This window comes from Muntiacus reevesi, chromosome 3, assembly GCF_963930625.1.
Source record: "Muntiacus reevesi chromosome 3, mMunRee1.1, whole genome shotgun sequence".
Lineage (NCBI taxonomy): Eukaryota > Metazoa > Chordata > Mammalia > Artiodactyla > Cervidae > Muntiacus > Muntiacus reevesi.
The window spans coordinates 86,644,168-86,661,100 of record NC_089251.1 but is presented as its reverse complement, the minus strand read 5'-3'; the positions used below and the strand labels follow the sequence as shown (position 1 = coordinate 86,661,100).

The 16,933-nt window shown below is 41.2% G+C and overlaps 1 protein-coding gene across 1 annotated transcript in view; it reads left to right on the top strand.

The window, feature by feature from the left end:
• Positions 1–16,933, top strand: part of TTC27 (tetratricopeptide repeat domain 27) — a 160,449-nt gene that overhangs the window by 95,192 nt on the left and 48,324 nt on the right. The window contains exon 13 of the mRNA XM_065929457.1: positions 10,355–10,582. Coding sequence (XP_065785529.1) covers positions 10,355–10,582 — 228 coding nt within the window. The remainder of the gene's footprint in view (positions 1–10,354; positions 10,583–16,933) is intronic.

The following is a 16,933-nucleotide window of genomic DNA, read 5'->3' as shown; positions in this document are numbered from 1 at the left end:
TTGCTGAATCCCCGGGTTGGGAAATCTGTTGTGGGGCCTAGAACTTCCGCAACAGTGTGAGGACTGCTTTGGTATAATTGTTCTCCAGTTTGTGAGTCACGTGGCTGGAGGCTGTACTGTGGGGCTACCGGTGACTTCCTCCAGGAGAACTTATTCCACGTGCCGCACCACCCAGGCCTGCTGCTGCTAGAGCCCCCGTCCCAGCAGCAGGCCACGGATGACCCATGCCTTTGCATGAGACACTCAAACACTCAAAGGCGTGTCTGGCTCAGTCTTTTGTGGAGGTCACGGCTCCTTTCCCTGGGTCCTGGTTGCACACAAGGTTTATGTCAAGACTGTATATTGTCATCCTGCTTGTATAACTTACATGCAGAGTTGTTGTTGTTCAGTCATGTCCAACTCTTTGCCACCCCATGGACTGTAGCACACCAGGCTTCCCTGTCCTTCACCATATCTCAGAGGTTATTCAGACTCATGTCACTTGAGTCTGTGATGCCATCCAACCACCTCATCCTCTGTCATCCCCTTCTCCTGCTTTCTCTTTCCCAGCATCAAGGTCTTTTCCAGTGAGTTGGCTCTTCATATCAGGTGGCCAAAAGACTGGAGCTTCTACTTTAGCATCAGTCCTTCCAATGAGTATTCAGGGTTGATTTCCTTTAGGACTGACTGGTTTGGTCTCCTTGCAGTCCAAGGGACTCTCAAGAGTCTTCGCCAACACCATAGTTCAAAAGCATCAGTTCTTCAGCACACAGCCTTCTTTATGGTCCAACTCTCATGTCCATACGTGACTACTGGAAAAACCGTAGCTTTGACTATACAGACCTATATCCGAGTACATTGTGTGAAATGCCAGGCTGGATGAAGTGGTAGCTGGGAGAAATATCAGTAACCTTAGATATGCAGATGACACCACCCTTATGGCAGAAAGTGAAGAGAAATTAAAGAGCTTGATGAAGTTGAAAGAGCAGAGTGAAAAGGTTGGCATAAAACTCAACATTCAAAAAACTAAGATCATGACGTCTGATCCCATCGCTTCATAGCAAATAGATGGGGAAACAATGGAAACAGTGACAGACTTTATTTTCTTGGGCTCCAGAATCACTACCGATGGTGACTGCAGTCATGAAATTAAAAGATGCTCACTCCTCGGAAGAAGAGCTATGACAAACCTAGACAGTATTAAAAATCAGAGACATTACTTTGCCAGCAAATGTCCATCTTGTCAAAGCTATGGTTTTTCCATTAGTCGTGTACGGATGTGAGAGTTGGACCATAAAGAAGGCTGAGTGCCAAAGAATGATGCTGTTAAACTGTGGTGTTGGAGAAGACTCTTGAGAGTCCCTTGGACTGCAAGGAGATCAAACCAGTCAGTCCTAAAGGAGATCAATCCTGAATATTCATTGGAAGGACTGATGTTGAAGCTGAAGCTCCAATACTTGGCCCTTGATGCAAAGAGCAGACTCATTGGAAAAGACCCTGATGCTGGGAATGATTGACGGCAGGAGGAGAAGGGGATGACAGAGGATGAGATGGTTGGAAGGCATCACTGACTCAATGAACACAAGTTTGAGTGAATTCCTGGAGATGGTGAAGGACAGGGAATCCTGGTGTACTGCAGTCCATGGGGTCGCAGAGTCGGATACAACTGAGTGACTGAACAACAACACTTTCAGATTTATTGAGACTTGTTTTGTGACTTAACACATAGTATATTTCCTGGAGAATGTTCTCTGTGCACTTGAAAATGTGTATTCTACTGTTACTGGACAGAGTTTTCTTTACGTGTCTGGTGGGTCTAGTTGGCTTATAGCATTGTTCACGTCTTCTATTTCTATTTTCTGTATAATTGTTCTATTCATTATTGAAAGTTGAATACTGAAGTCTCCAGATATTTTTTTCCCCTTCAGATCTGTCCATTTTTGCTTCATGTAATTTGGGTCTCTGTTGTTAGGTGAATATAGAATTGTAACTATCATATCTTCTTGATGGAGTGAATATTTATCATGAAAACATGCCTTTCTTAGTTCTAGTAACAAGTTTTGTCTTAGTTGTATTTTGTCTTAGTGTAGTCACTCCAGCTCTCTTTTTGGTTACTGTTAACATGATGTGTTGTCTTCCTTTTTATTTGTGGGGGTGTCTGTGTGTTGGGGCATGCTTTCAACACTTAGGCAGTTGACACCTCTGCTTTAGCATTCATTACCTGCTTGTGCAAAGCCTCAAGGTCATCCTGAAGTGAGAGCATAGGCCTTCTCATGTTTTCTGAGCATGTGCATAGCCCCACACATGCATGGACTTCTAGATTCCCACCAATATGTTGGAGTTTTTCAAAGCCCTTGTGTATACCTCATTCCCTTGTTTTCCTTTTAAGTGTTTTGATTAGCCTATTGTTTGCCCCAGGTGTTATTTACCACCTCAGGCAGCTGCAAGATTAATCAATTGTTTCTAATTGTCTTTGACAAAGTTTTGTCACTGGACAAGTTCAGAGTTAGGTTAAATAAAGACAGCTTTGCAAGTGGGCTCTTCCAGGTAACCACTAGACTGTTTTCTGAGAATGAGACTTCATAGGAGCTCCAGATCCATTTTGTTCCTTCTGGTGGCTGCTTGGCTGTTAATGTTCACCATGATAACATGTTCGTTTTCAAGGCCAGTGCAGAGCTGGAGAAGAGGGAATAGGAATGGTACATATTAAAATGACAGAAAGCTTGCTTTCCTTAATAAGACTTGATCATTTTCTTGCATAAACACTTTCTGGATTATTTCAAATCTTTGATTAATTTCCAGAGTTCTGAAAAAGTTGATTCTAACATTTTGTCAGTTTTCTTACTGCTTTTTGGGTGAAAGGAATTTTTAGGGGTCCTTACACCACCATTTTTGCTGATGTGAAATAGGAAAAGTATTGAACCTAAAATCAAGGTCCTGTTTTTCAACTATTATCTTTTGGTTTGAGGCTTACCAGTTGATCAGGAGTCTAAACTTGCATTTCTTTGTCTTAAAAATGCGGATGTTATTATCTACCTCTCAGAATTATTATAGAGATTAAGTGAGATAATACATTTAATAACGTGCTGAATAAAACTAATCTGTGAATCACTATCAGATGGAAGGACACTTAAGGCACTTTAAAGAAAAAACTGAATAAAAAGATCATATAATATTGAGTTTTTGATTATGAAAGCAGAGCCACTTTGAGTATTTTGGGGAATAAGAGGTTTGCTAAAAGAATTAGGTTCTTCTCACATGATTGTGGGAAGGGAAGTGAAGGTGTAAATGAGGGAGTAAGAGGATCAGGGAAAGAATCACTTACCATCCAGTTATGCATTGGCACAAGTAAGTCAGAGCTTACGGGGAGATCTGAGAAGCCAGGAATGTCTAACCATTGAAATGGGAGGATGCATCAGGAACTTGTGCAGAGATCTGTGGAAAGCTGTTGGATCTGTATAGCAATGCTCTGTGGTCCCCAGTAAAGTGTCTAGTGGTGTGCCCAGGGTTACTCTTGGTTGGCATGGCCAGCAAGTGGAAAGCCAAGAAGGACACATAGTCAAGCTGGGATCTGCAGGACATCTCTGCATCTTGTTTGATGTCATATTTAACCATGACAAGGGCCTTCCCTGGTGGCTCAGATGGTTAAGAATCTCCCTGCAGTGCTGGAGACCTGGGTTCAGTCCCTGGGTCAGGAAGATCCCCTGGAAAAGGGAATGGCAACTCACTCCAGTATTCTTGCCTGGATAATTCCATGGACAGCAGGAGCCCGGCAGGCTACAGTCCTTGGGGTCGCAAAGAGTCGGACACAACTGAGCAGCTGACACACACTTATCCTTGACAACCTCCCAGGAGTAAAGGATGTTTGTTGCTTTACTTCTGCCATTCAAATCCTTAGCAAGTTTCCCTTCTCACCAACTCTAACATGAAATCAGAAGGAAAAGAGACTTCAGGAAACATAGTTCCCAGATTAAGCAAGTACATAGCATAATCCAGTACATATGATTGTGCAATGGTTTGACCCTTTTACTTGAAAGTTTGCTTATGTCGAAAGTGCCAAATTCTAATAGGTCCAGAGTATTGCATTGTATTGTATTTATTTATCTTTTTTTGACTACACTTCTTGGCATGTAGGATCTTAGTTCCCCAACAAGGGATCAAATTTACTGGACTGCCAGGGCCAGAGTATTTTAGAGGTTATGTTACATAGGTAATGAAGAATTTCTGATTTGAGGGAAAACTATAGCTTCTTCAAAAGAGGTTCAGATAGTGAAGCTTTCTGAGAGGATGTAAGAGCAAAAATAACTAGAAATAATAAAAACATACAAACATTTATTTTACATACCTTTTTTTAATAGATGAGTTCCTTATAGGGAACATATCAAATAAATTTTTACAAACTGAAAATTTTCCTAATAACAAGTTACAGTGTTAAGTGTGCGTAATTTCCAGTTGGTTTTTGGTTGACATTGGCTCATAGTTTTTTAGTTTCTTGTGTTTTATTAGCATGATGTCATCAAGACTGTTAAGGTCTAATGGAATGGTGAGACAGTCAAGGTCCACGCAGACTGAATCACACTATAAGTCCATGTAATTCTGAGGAGAGATAGGGAAAGTCCACTTCTTTCTGTGCTACTTCAAGCCCACCGCGTTTGATGTTGTCTGGTTTTGGGGTAGAGAAAAGCATGTTTGCTGTTATCAGTCCCTGCTTGGCATATGTCAGGGGCTGTGATGATTTGCTCCAGTGAAATGGAACAGTAGCTGTAATTAGAGCACCATTACGTTTTATTTGTAATAATCTGTGACATTTCCCAGGACCCGTCTGTGTCCTCAGTTTAAATCACAGGCAGACACACACACTTTGCAGCATTTCTCAAGTTTTTGGTAGTGGCACACACTTCTGTAGTTTACATAGGTATATATATATGTTTGGAGTTTCTCTTTTAGTGAGAAGAAGCAACTTCAAAGGCTTTCACTTGGCCCTTTTTCCAAAGTAGCCCTCACCGTGGGCTCTGCTGCTTGCTGAATGTAGGTAATTTCACCTCTGTATTCAAGCAGTAACTGCTGGATGGGTTCAGAACTTCCTAGGCCTATAGGGGATGGACCAACTCCCGTAAACTACTAAGTCAACATGGCGACAGTCTGAGTCCTCAGGGCTTAGTGTAGCTCAGAGCTAGTCAGCCCTGAAAAGAGTAGGTATTTCTTTTTCCTCAGGATACAGTTACCTGGTCAATGATTATAATTACCTTTTGGGGAAGGCTAAGTGTGAAGAATTATGGTAGATACTTATTACATTACCACAGGGTCCTTTCTCACTAGTATTGGGTGGCTTACTTATTATTTATTTGTATGTTTATAAAAGACTCTGAGTGTGTGAAGTGACTCAGGGATAGGAATTGGGTGAAGGTCAGTGTTTTAGCGGGTTATTCAGGTCAGACATCTGGTTTCCAAACCTAAATTTTTTTTTTTTTTCAAGTCTTAGAAAGATCAAGTTTGTCCTCAGTTGGCTAATTTGGTTCAAAACTGTCATGATCAGTTGGTCATCATCTTTGATCCATGCTAGTCTGACCATTCTATCTACCATTCTGGCTTTGCCTGTTACGAAGAAAAATGGTCATCTTTCACCTAGAGGTTCAGTGCTATGAGTAAGTGTCTACTACCTTGACTTTTAATCATTACCATTGAAATCAGGAAACTCATTTCAACAGAAGAACCTCTCAGCTTCACCCTTAGTTTACACTGGACATCTACTATAGCACTTTTCAAAATGCTGGTACTTTCATGTACAGTGTATTTCTCCAAGTCAGAGTGAAAGAAGTAACCCCTTGACCTTCATGGGGACACAGGTAGGGTGGGTGAACAGGTCACAAATGATAAATTAACAATAACCTTTTCTTCTGAGTTGTTGTATTCTTTCTTCAAATTATACCAAGGCATTTTGGCATCTCAGCTTTACTTTTGGTCATGTTTGTGTCTAGATTTTAGTCAAACAGTTGAGCAAATAGTTTGGAACCATCCCCAGCTACTCAAGCACTGTCAACCAAAATCTTCTGATGAGTATCTAAGTTCAGCTGATTTAAAATTACAATCCTCTTTGTCTATGATCTAGCCCCCTTAGAATCTTTTCCCCATGGTCTCAAGGTTTTCTCTCTAGAAAGTAACAAAATCTTGCAGTTCTTTTTGTGTATATATCTATAAGTTTAGTGACAGTGGCGGGGGGGGGGGGGCGGGGTGGTGCTAGGTATTAGGGAAACTGGCATGCTCTTGCAAGGTAACTCCCTGAGGTATAGTTGTTACATTGTCCTTAAGCAGGTAAGTAAGACAGGTGGCACCTGTCTTATCAGACAGAGGAGGATTGCATCTGCTGGCATAGGAAACTCCATAGAGTTTGGAAGTTTTCTGTTATCTGAGTCATCCCAAATGTCCCCACTTAAAAATTCTTGGGTCTGCAATCAAAAAATGGGCCAAAGAACTAAACAGACATTTCTCCAAAGAAGACATACAGATGGCTAACAAACACATGAAAAGATGCTCAACATCACTCATTATCAGAGAAATGCAAATCAAAACCACAATGAGGTACCATTACACGCCAGTCAGGATGGCTGCTATCCAAAAGTCTACAAGCAATAAATGCTGGAGAGGGTGTGGAGAAAAGGGAACCCTCTTACACTGTTGGTGGGAATGTAAACTAGTACAGCCACTATGGAGAACAGTGTGGAGATTTCTTAAGAAACTGGACATAGAACTGCCATATGACCCAGCAATCCCACTTCTGGGCATACACACCGAGGAAACTAGATCTGAAAGAGACACGTGCACCCCAATGTTCACTGCAGCACTGTTTATAATAGCCAGGACATGGAAGCAACCTAGATGCCCATCAGCAGACGAATGGATAAGGAAGCTGTGGTACATATACACTGTGAAATATTACTCAGCCATTAAAATGAATTCATTTGAATCAGTTCTAATGAGATGGATGAAACTGGAGCCTGTTATACAGAGTGAAGTAAGCCAGAAAGATAAAGACCAATACAGTATACTAATGCATATATATGCATTTTTAAAAGATGGTAACGATAACCTTATATGCAAAACAGAAAAAGAGACACAGATGTACAGAACAGACTTTTAGACTCTGGGAGAAGGCAAGGGTGGGATGATCTGAGAGAACAGCATTGAAACAAGTATACTATCAAGGGTGAAACAGATCACCAGCCCAGGTTGGATGCATGAGACAAGTGCTCAGGGCTGGTGCACTGGGAAGACCCAGAGGGATGGAATGGAGAGGGAGGGGGATCGGGATGGGAACACATGTAAAGCCATGGCTGATTCATGTCAATGTATGGCAAAAACCACAACAGTATTGTAAAGTAATTAGCCTCCAACTAATAAAAATAAATGAAAAAAAAAATTCTTGGGTCTGGCTCTTTTGTAATCAGTGTCCCCTTCTCCTGGCCATGATGAAGTAACTGATACTAGAGTAACCCTCTTGCCTTAAACAACTTAAAATTATCATTGGTATGTAACAAACCACATCAAAATACAGTGGCTTAAAACAATAGCAGTCTTTTATCTCTCATTGTTTCTATAGAATAGAAATTTAGGAAGACAGCTTGTGACATGAGAAAGGTGAGATGATACAATATTAAGTCTAAATGAACTTAGATAAATTAAAGATGTGCATGAGTATCCCTAGAGCAATCATGAAAATTTTAATTAAACGATCAAAAGCCAAGAGGCAATAGAGGAAACAAAATGAATGGCTAAAGATTGAGGGCAGGAGGAGAAGGGGGTGACAGAAGATGAGATGGTGGATGGCATTATCGACTCAATGAACATGAGTTTGAGCAAACTCTGGGAGATAGCAAAGGACAGGGGAACCTAATGTGCTGCAGTCCATGGGATTGCAAAGAGTCGGACACAACTGAGCGGCTAAACAACAGCAAAGCATATGTGGTTAACCCCATCAAATGCCCTAACTTTTACATAGAACTCACGCAACTGAATTCATTCAATATCATAATTCAACAATCCTACAAGAGCAGTGCTTGCATCTGACTTTTGGCTATTGGTACCAGCTTGGCAGCTATGAGGAAAAAGAAATTATTTTAGGAGATTGCCTGGTTCTCTGACCCTGAGGATTTAAAACACTGAGTGTCATTTTCTTTTTTGTGCTGTCCAGTTCGCTTAGAAACAGTCTTGTGCTCTTCCACAATGTCCTATCATTAAAACCACAAAAGCCTTGATTAGATAGGTTTTTCATTCTAAATTATTGTGGATATAATTTAAACAGTCCCTTCCTCACTGGATGTCATGGACTACTGATACTAAACCCTGTCATAATCTTTGGATCCCCATTGTTTTCAAATCTTACCAGATCAGATCACCAGGCATAAAGTTTCATTTTTTTCAGGAGTGTATTGTCTGTAATCACTTCTGTACCCAGTTACTGTAATGGTCATTATTTAATTGCAGACCACAGAATCCACCGTAACAGTTTAAAGCAGAAGTGAGAGAGTGTGGGTATAAAATTTCAGTGCCATGTTGCCAAAAGAGATGCCTTCAACTACACTGTAAGGTAATAAAAATCCTGCTGTGTACAGTCTGTTACGCACAATTTGGCTGAATACATATACATATATATAGAATATAAGATATATTGAAATGTATTGAAAAATCAATGTATTGAATATAGAATTACAGTTATATACATTAATAGCTATTGTATTATCTGTGAATAAAGGAATTACGTGAATTATATTTGAAAACTTCATTTTTATTTTGATTGTTTAGGACTTAGAACTGTTTTCCCATAGAATCTGTTTTATGAATTCTGGTTTCATTTTCATACTAGGTCTAAAAGACCTACATAACCCATGCTGTATCAAAAATGCAAAAGAGATGGCATCCAAAGACACTTTGAGAAACATAGCCGTCTTTTAAAAAATCTCACAAAAAGTAGACTGCCCAAGAATTAAGAGATATGTTGAAAATAAAATACACAGACTTTAAGATTGCCAGCCATTCAAGGTAGGCAGGGTCTGATCTACCGTTTTAGCTACCAGAGGCTGGCTTCCTGGATTGCTTTACCCTCTAGCTACTCCCATGGCTTTCTTGGCATGTTTGGTGACCCCACTGCTGTTTATGTGAAGCTATTTGTATGAGGATGGAAAGTAGAGCTAACACCCTGCTTCTTGCTTTCTGTTGAAATTAATCAGAAATGGACTTGGGTGGGGGAATTGGGGAAGATGTTTTAACAAGTCCCGAGTTAGCTTGTGACAAGGTGAACCTAAATTGTGGACACATGAGACTTAATGCCCAAGCTGTGTATTGAGGATGGCCTGTAATTTCTAAAGTGAATGGACTATCTGGAAGCAGATAGGTCTTGTGTTGGCAGGTTTTCTCTGTGAGGCAAAGTGTAGTTTGATTAAGAGGCAGGTGTTTAACAATACCTATTAAATTGTACACTCTTCCTTCTTTTGTAAATTTTTCAGCAATCCCAGGCTCCCCGAGCAAAGCATTTAAAGAAAAGGGAAAGCATACTATTCAGTCCTGTTGGGTGGAGGTGATTTAAAGGTTCTGCTTTAACAAATGGTCACAGTGGTGACAGCTGGAACAAGGGAGCAGGAAAACAGGGCGCTGAATGATGCCCCCCAGTATCATGATGTCATCTCTCCTTGACGCCTTTCCTGGAGGATTCACATGCCAGCAAAGCATGTTCACCTCTTCTTTTCTTTTTTCTTTTAAGAATTTGTTTATTTATTTTTATTTTTGGCTGTTCTGGGTCTTTGTTGCTTTGAGAGGGCTTTCTCTAGTGGTGGCAAGCAGGCTTCTCATTGTGGTGACTTCTCTGTTGCAGAGCACAGGTTTGGGTTTTGTTTTTTTTTTCCATTTATTTTTATTAGTTGGAGGCTAATTACTTTACAATATTGTAGTGGTTTTTGTCATACATTGACATGAATCAGCCATGGATTTATATATATTCCCCATCCCGATCCCCCCTCCCACCTCCCTCCCAGAGCACAGGTTTATAAAGCTTCAGTAGTTGTGGCACGCAGGCTTCGTTGCTCCGGGAAATGTGGGATCTTCCCAGACCAGGGATTGAACCCGTGTCAGGGAAGCCCCCCCCTTATACTTCTTGTTCCTCAGTTACTTTGTATTTATCTTCTTTTGTTCCTTTCTTTTTCAGCCTGTGTCCTAGACTGAAATAAGCCTAGGACATGAAATAAGCAGATGCATGAAATAAGCAGATCATCTCAAACTTTGAAAATAAAATTTTGGGTCATGTGACACAAAAGACTGTATAATGTGCTGAAAATAGGCATTGGTCACTGCTCAGCAATTTATTTATTTTTGTTGTTTTCTCTAGGCAGAAGAAATCCTGAGGAAAGAGCTGGAGAAAAAGGAAACGCCAAGTCTATACTGCTTGCTCGGAGATGTCCTTCGAGACCACTCTTACTATGACCAGGCCTGGGAGTTGTCTCGACACCGCAGCGCTCGAGCCCAGCGCTCCAAAGGCCTCCTCCACCTGCGAAGCAGGGAGTTCAAAGAGTGTGTGGAGTGCTTCGAACGCTCGGTGAAGATTAATCCCATGCAGGTTGGACAGTTCATAAATCCTCGTCTGCTCTCATCATTTCTACTTTTCTTTAGTTTTGATTCTTACTGAATGAATACCCATTTTCTGTCTTAAAGACTGGTGAGCTCATCTCTGGGCTAAGAATCTAGACTCTGATACACTTTCTGCTTGTCGCCAAAAGTGGATAGGTTGATTTTCTCTTACTTGCTTTCTTTTGTGTTTCTGTTATTCACTTTTCTGTTTCATTTTGTTATTTTTCTCTGTTAACTGTCCTTGACACAAATACAACTATTAAAGTTGGGGTCCATTCTGAGTAGATATTCTAGGAAGGCAGTGATGATTGTCAGAGTTACAGACAGTGTAGGACTCTTCAAGTAATTGCTGATGCCAGTAATGAAAAAAACTTTCATATAATTAAAGTAACATATAGAATGGATAGTTGATCATTTTAGGAAAAAATGTCTATATTTGTATTACAAATACAGAGATATTTTAAATTGTTTAACATTTTTCAAGGTTTGAAAAGTAATACAAAAGAAACCTGGATATTTAAAATAAGTAAGCGACAAGATAAATCCATAGGCGAGGACCTGATTTTGAGGTGAAAGAGATCAACTTATTTTGTATTATTGATACTCGGTTAGTAAAATGATTTTAGTCCCAGGAACAGTGTTTTTTCTTTTAACCAGACTTTCTTAATGACTGCCTTCCCAATCACCAAAGTCACATATAACTAAACCATGCTCCTGATAAACATGCACACTGACTTGATTTAATTTTAGTTATAATAGTAACTTAGAGTCAGCTACCTTTGCTGATGAAGGTCCGTATCGTCAGAGCTATGGTTTTCCAGTAGTTATGTATGGATGTGAGAGTTGGACCATAAGGAAGGCTGAGCGCTGAAGAATTGATGCTTTTGAATTGTTCTGAAGAATTGTTCTGGAGGGACTCTTGAGATTCCCTTGGACTGCAAAGAGATCAAACCAGCCAATCCTAAAGGAAGTCAACCCTAAATATTCTTTGAAAAGACTGATGCTAAAGCTGAAGCTCCAATGCTTTGGCCACCTGATGCAAAGAGTCAACTCATTGGAAAAGACCCTGATGCTGGGAAATATTGAAGGCAGGAGGAGAAGGGGACTACAGAGGATGAGATAGTTGGATGGTATCACTGACTCAATGGACACGAGTTGTGAAAAGTCTGAGAGATAGTGAAGGACAGGGAAGCCTGGCATGCTGCAGTTCATGGGATCAAAAAGGGTTAGACACGGCTGAGTGACCAAACAGCAATAGTCAGCTACTAGTGTTTACTGAGCACTTATAATGAGCCAGTGCCTCATTAGGCGTTTTGCCAGTATTTGGACCCAGTCTGACTCCAGAATGAATGTACACTCTTTTTTTTTTAAGTGGTAAAAAGCCTGTAGCATAAAATTTACCATCTTAACCATTTCTAAGTGTACAGTTCAGTAGTGTGAAGTACATTCACTTGTTGTGTAGCTATTGCAGCACTACCCATCTCTACAGCTTTTTTCATCCTTCAGAACTGAAACTCTGTACCCAGTAAACAAAAGCTCCCAATTTTCCTCCCATAACTCCAGCCCCTGAGACCACTCTGCTCTCTGTCTCTCTGAATTTGGCTCCTCTAAGAAACTCGCATGAATGGAGTCATACAGTATTTGTCCTTTTGTGGCTAGCATATTTCACTTAGTGTCATATCCTCATGGTGCATCCATGTTGTATCATCTGCCAGACTTTTCTTTCTTTGAAGGCTGAATAACACTCCAGTGTATGTCCACACCAGTTTTTATCCATTCATTTGTTGATGGCCACTGGGCTGTTCCTCCCTCCTGACAGTTGCAAATAGTGCTGTGATGAGTGAGGTTGTGCAGAAACAGTCACTTTTGAAGTGGGTAGATGCGAGGCATGTCTTTTGGCAGCAACCATCCAATAGATGTGCACACTTTTTTTTTTTTTTTTTTTTTTTTTTTTGCTGTACCGTGAAGCTTGCAGGATCTTAGTCCTCTGACCAGGGATTGAACCCCAAGCCATGGTAGTGAAAGTGCTGAGTCCTGATCCCTGGACCACCAGAGAATTCCCTCGGGGCATATCTTTTTCATTGAAAAAAATCAGGAAACATTTTTTTATGACAGGTTGCACTAATTGCTTACTTCCTTCACTCCAGACAGTGAATACAGTGCGGCTCTTCCCAGTCCATGGGCTATGAGAGGCCTGGAGAAGAGAGGAAGACAGGTATAGAGCACCAGCAGAGAGTGGCAGGTGCATTTCTCGGCAGGGATGCTTAACATGGAGTTGATTTTTGTTGCCAGCTTGCTCTAACTCAGAGATTCTCAACTGGGGATGATTTTGACCCCAGGTCCTTTGGCAGTGGGAAGTGAAGGGGTGCATTGCTGACATCTAGTGGGTAGGGACCAGGGATGCTGTTAAACATCCCATAAGGCTTAGCACAGCCCCCCTACAATAAAGAAGTATTCAGGCTAAAATGCCAGTAGGGCCAAGGTTGAAAAACCCTACACTAACTTGATTATCACTGGACTCTGTTTTTTTGAGTAGAAACTAGAACTCATTATTGTGTTATTAAAATTTTACTTTTATGGAAAACTGTATCATATCTTTGCTTATTTGCTTAAAGTTTACTCAGTCACAGCTGCCATAAGAGGTGGGGAAAATAAATTCCCTCAGTTAGCCTCCATCATCTAAGTTAAATCAGCGCCACCTATCTTACACACATGAATTATTTTCTGAGCACTTAGTCTCTGTTTAACATCCACCCTTAACATTGTCCTCCTGCCTCACTGGCTACGCCTTCTCCATTTTTTTTTTTTTTTTTTTTGGCTGGTTCCTAGGTCTTAGTCCTCAAGCTTTATTTCTGTCTACACTCCCTCCCTTGATCTCATCTAGTAGCGTAGATTTAAATACACTGTCTATGCAGACAACTCCCAGAAGCTGATCTTCAGTCCTGCCCTCTCCCTGGAATTCTAGATTTCTGTATCTCACAACTTCCTCAGTCTCCCTTTTTGTTCCTCTGACTTAACATTTCTAATATGAAATACCATTCTAGATGCTTTTGCTGCCAAGACCACCCCCAACACTGTAAATGACATCCCATTACAAATAACTGTGAAAAGAAGAGAAGTGAAAGCAAAGGAGAAAAGAAAAGATAGATCCATTTGAATGCAGAGTTCCAAAGAATAGCGAGGAGAGATAAGAAAGCCTTCCTCAGTGATCATGGCAAAGAAACAGAGGAAAACAATAGAATGGGAAAGACTAGAGATCTCTTCAAGAAAATTAGAGATACCAAGGGAACATTTCATGCAAAGATGGGCTCAATAAAGGACAGAAATGGTATGGACCTAACAGAAGCAGAAGATATTAAGAAGAGGTGGCAAGAATACACACAAGAACTATACAAAAAAGATCTTCATGACCCAAATAGTCACGATGGTGTGATCACTCACCTAGAGCCAGACATCCTGGAATGTGCAGTCAAGTGGGCCTTAGGAAGCATCACTATGAACAAAGCTAGTGGAGGTGATGGAATTCCAGTTGAGCTATTTCAAATCCTAAAAGATGATGCTGTGAAAGTGCTGCACTCAGTATGTCAGCAAATTTGGAAACCTTGGCAGTGGCCACAGAACTGGAAATGGTCAGTTTTCATTCCAATCCCAAAGCAAGGTAATGCCAAAGAATGCTCAAACTACTGCACAATTGCACTCATCTCACACGCTAGTAAAGTGATGCTTAAAATTCTCCAAGCTAGTTTTTAGCAATACATGAACTGTGAACTTCCAGATGTTCAAGAAGGTTTTAGAAAAGGCAGAGGAACCAGAGATCAAATTGCCAACATCTGCTGGATCATCGAAAAAACAAGAGAGTTCCAGAAAAATATCTATTTCTGCTGTATTGACTATGCCAAAGCCTTTGACTGTGTGGATCACAATAAACTGTGGAAAATTCTGAAAGAGATGGGAATACCAGACCACCTGACCTGCCTCTTGAGAAACCTGTCTGCAGGTCAGGAAGCAACAGTTAGAACTGGACATGGAACAACAGACTGTTTCCAAATAGGAAAAGGAGTACGTCAAGGCTATACATTGTCACCCTGCTTATTTAACTTATATGCAGAGTACATCATGAGAAATGCTGGGCTGGAGGAAGCACAAGCTGAAATTAAGATTGCCGGGAGAAATATCAATAACCTCAGATGTGCAGATGACACCACCCTTATGGCAGAAAGTGAAGAAGAACTAAAGGGACTTTTGATGAAAGTGAAAGAGGAGAGTGAAAAAGTTGACTTAAAGCTCAACGTTCAGAAAACTAAGATCATGGCATCCAGTCCCATCACTTTATGGCAAATAGATGGGGAAACAGTGGAAACAGTGGCTGACTTTATTTTTGGGGGTTCCAAAATCATTGCAGATGGCGATTGCAGCCATGAAATTAAAAGACGCTTACTCCTTGGAAGAAAAATTATGACCAACCTAGATAGCATATTAAAAAGCAGAGACATTACTTTGCCAACAAAGGTCCATCTAGTCAAGGCTATGGTTTTTCCAGTGATCATGTATGGATGTGAGAGTTGGACTATAAAGAAAGCTGAGCACCGAAGAATTGATGCTTTTGAACTGTGGTGTTGGAGAAGACTCTTGAGAGTCCCTTGGACTGCAAGGATATCCAACCAGTCCATCCTAAAGGAAATCAGTCCTGGGTGCTCATTGGAGGATTGATGTTGAAGCTGAAACACCAATATTTTGGCCACCTCATGCGAAGAGCTGAATCATTTGAAAATACCCTGATGCTGGGAAAGACTGAGGGCAGGAGGAGAAGGGGATGACAGAGGATGAGATGGTTAGATGGCATCACTGACTCAATGGATATGAATTTGGGTAAACTCTGGGAGTTGGTGATGGACAGGGAGGCCTGGCCTGCTGCAGTTCATGGGGTTGCAAAGAGTTGGACACGACTGAGCGACTGAACTGAACTGAACTTATTTGGTCTTGGAGTCATCCTTCATTTCTCTTTCCCTCATACTCTCATGTGATCCATCAGTAAATCTTGAAATATATCCAGGATCAGACGACACCTGCCACCATTGCTTCCTGCCACCATTGTGGTCAAATCCCCATTGTCTCTCACCTGGTTAACATGCTACCTCCCTTACTAGTCTTCTTGCCGCTGTCTTAGTTGCTCAGTCATGTCCAACTCTTTGTGACCCCATGGACTGTATAGCTTGCCAGGCTCCTCTGTCCATGGGATTCTCCAGGCAGAAATACCGGAGTGGGTAGCCATTTCCTTCTCTAGGGGCTCTTCCCCACCCAGGGATTGAACCTGGCTCTCCCGCATTGCAGGCAGATTCTTCACTGTCTGAGCCACCAGAGAAGCCCTCTGTCTTATTACCATCTGCCTGTATTCAGTGAACATCTGAGTTGATCCTTTCAAATTTGAGTTGGACATGTCATTCCTCTGCCGCATCGCCTGTGGTAACAGCCAAAGTCCTTGCCTGGCTCTCGAGGCTTTTCCAAGCCAAGCTCCTGTTGCATCTTTACTGTCCTCCTCCCGTTCCCCACTTCACTCACCCAACATTGGCCTCTTTGTTCTTCCCTGAACATGGCAGACACATTTCTGCCTCTGCATTTTAGTGCTTGTTGTTCCTCTGCCTAGAATGTTCTCCTTCCAGATAGACATCTGTTTACCTTGTTCCATTACCTCATTCATATCTAGGCTCCAATGTCCCTTTCCCACAGAGGCCTTCCATGTTTGTTCTACTTAAAATCTCACTGCCGCCTTCCCCCCTTCCTTACATTCCTTCCCCTTCCCCACTTTATTTTTCCCCACAGCACTTAGCGCCTTCTAATATTATATATAGCTTACTTTTTAAAAAATTCTGTTCTTCCTCCATTGCAATATAAATTGCACGGAGGCAGAAATTTTTATCTGTTTGTTTCATTTATATGTTCCTAGTGCTTCTAATAGTGCCTAGCACATACTGTGTCTTTAATAAATAATTACTGAATGAGTGAGTAAATAATGTCTTCAACCAGTTACTCAGTCAAGTAGACATTAACTGTCTGCTGCACACATCGCACTGAACCAGAGGAGGAGGCAGCAGCAGCCGATCACCAGGTGGTCTGATTTCTACCAAAATGGCCACAGGCTAGTGAAATGGACCTGGACAAAGGTAACCAACAATACGAGGAATCACAGAGAGGCCCAGAGTCATTTGTAAGGTGTAAGTTTTATAGAGTCTAAGGAGACCGTTTTTGCCTTTGGTAGACAATGGAGGATGGTGACTTTGACTTTGAAGGACACACAATACTTGAATAGGCCAAAGCAAAAGGCAGTGGTACGGGTCTCCCA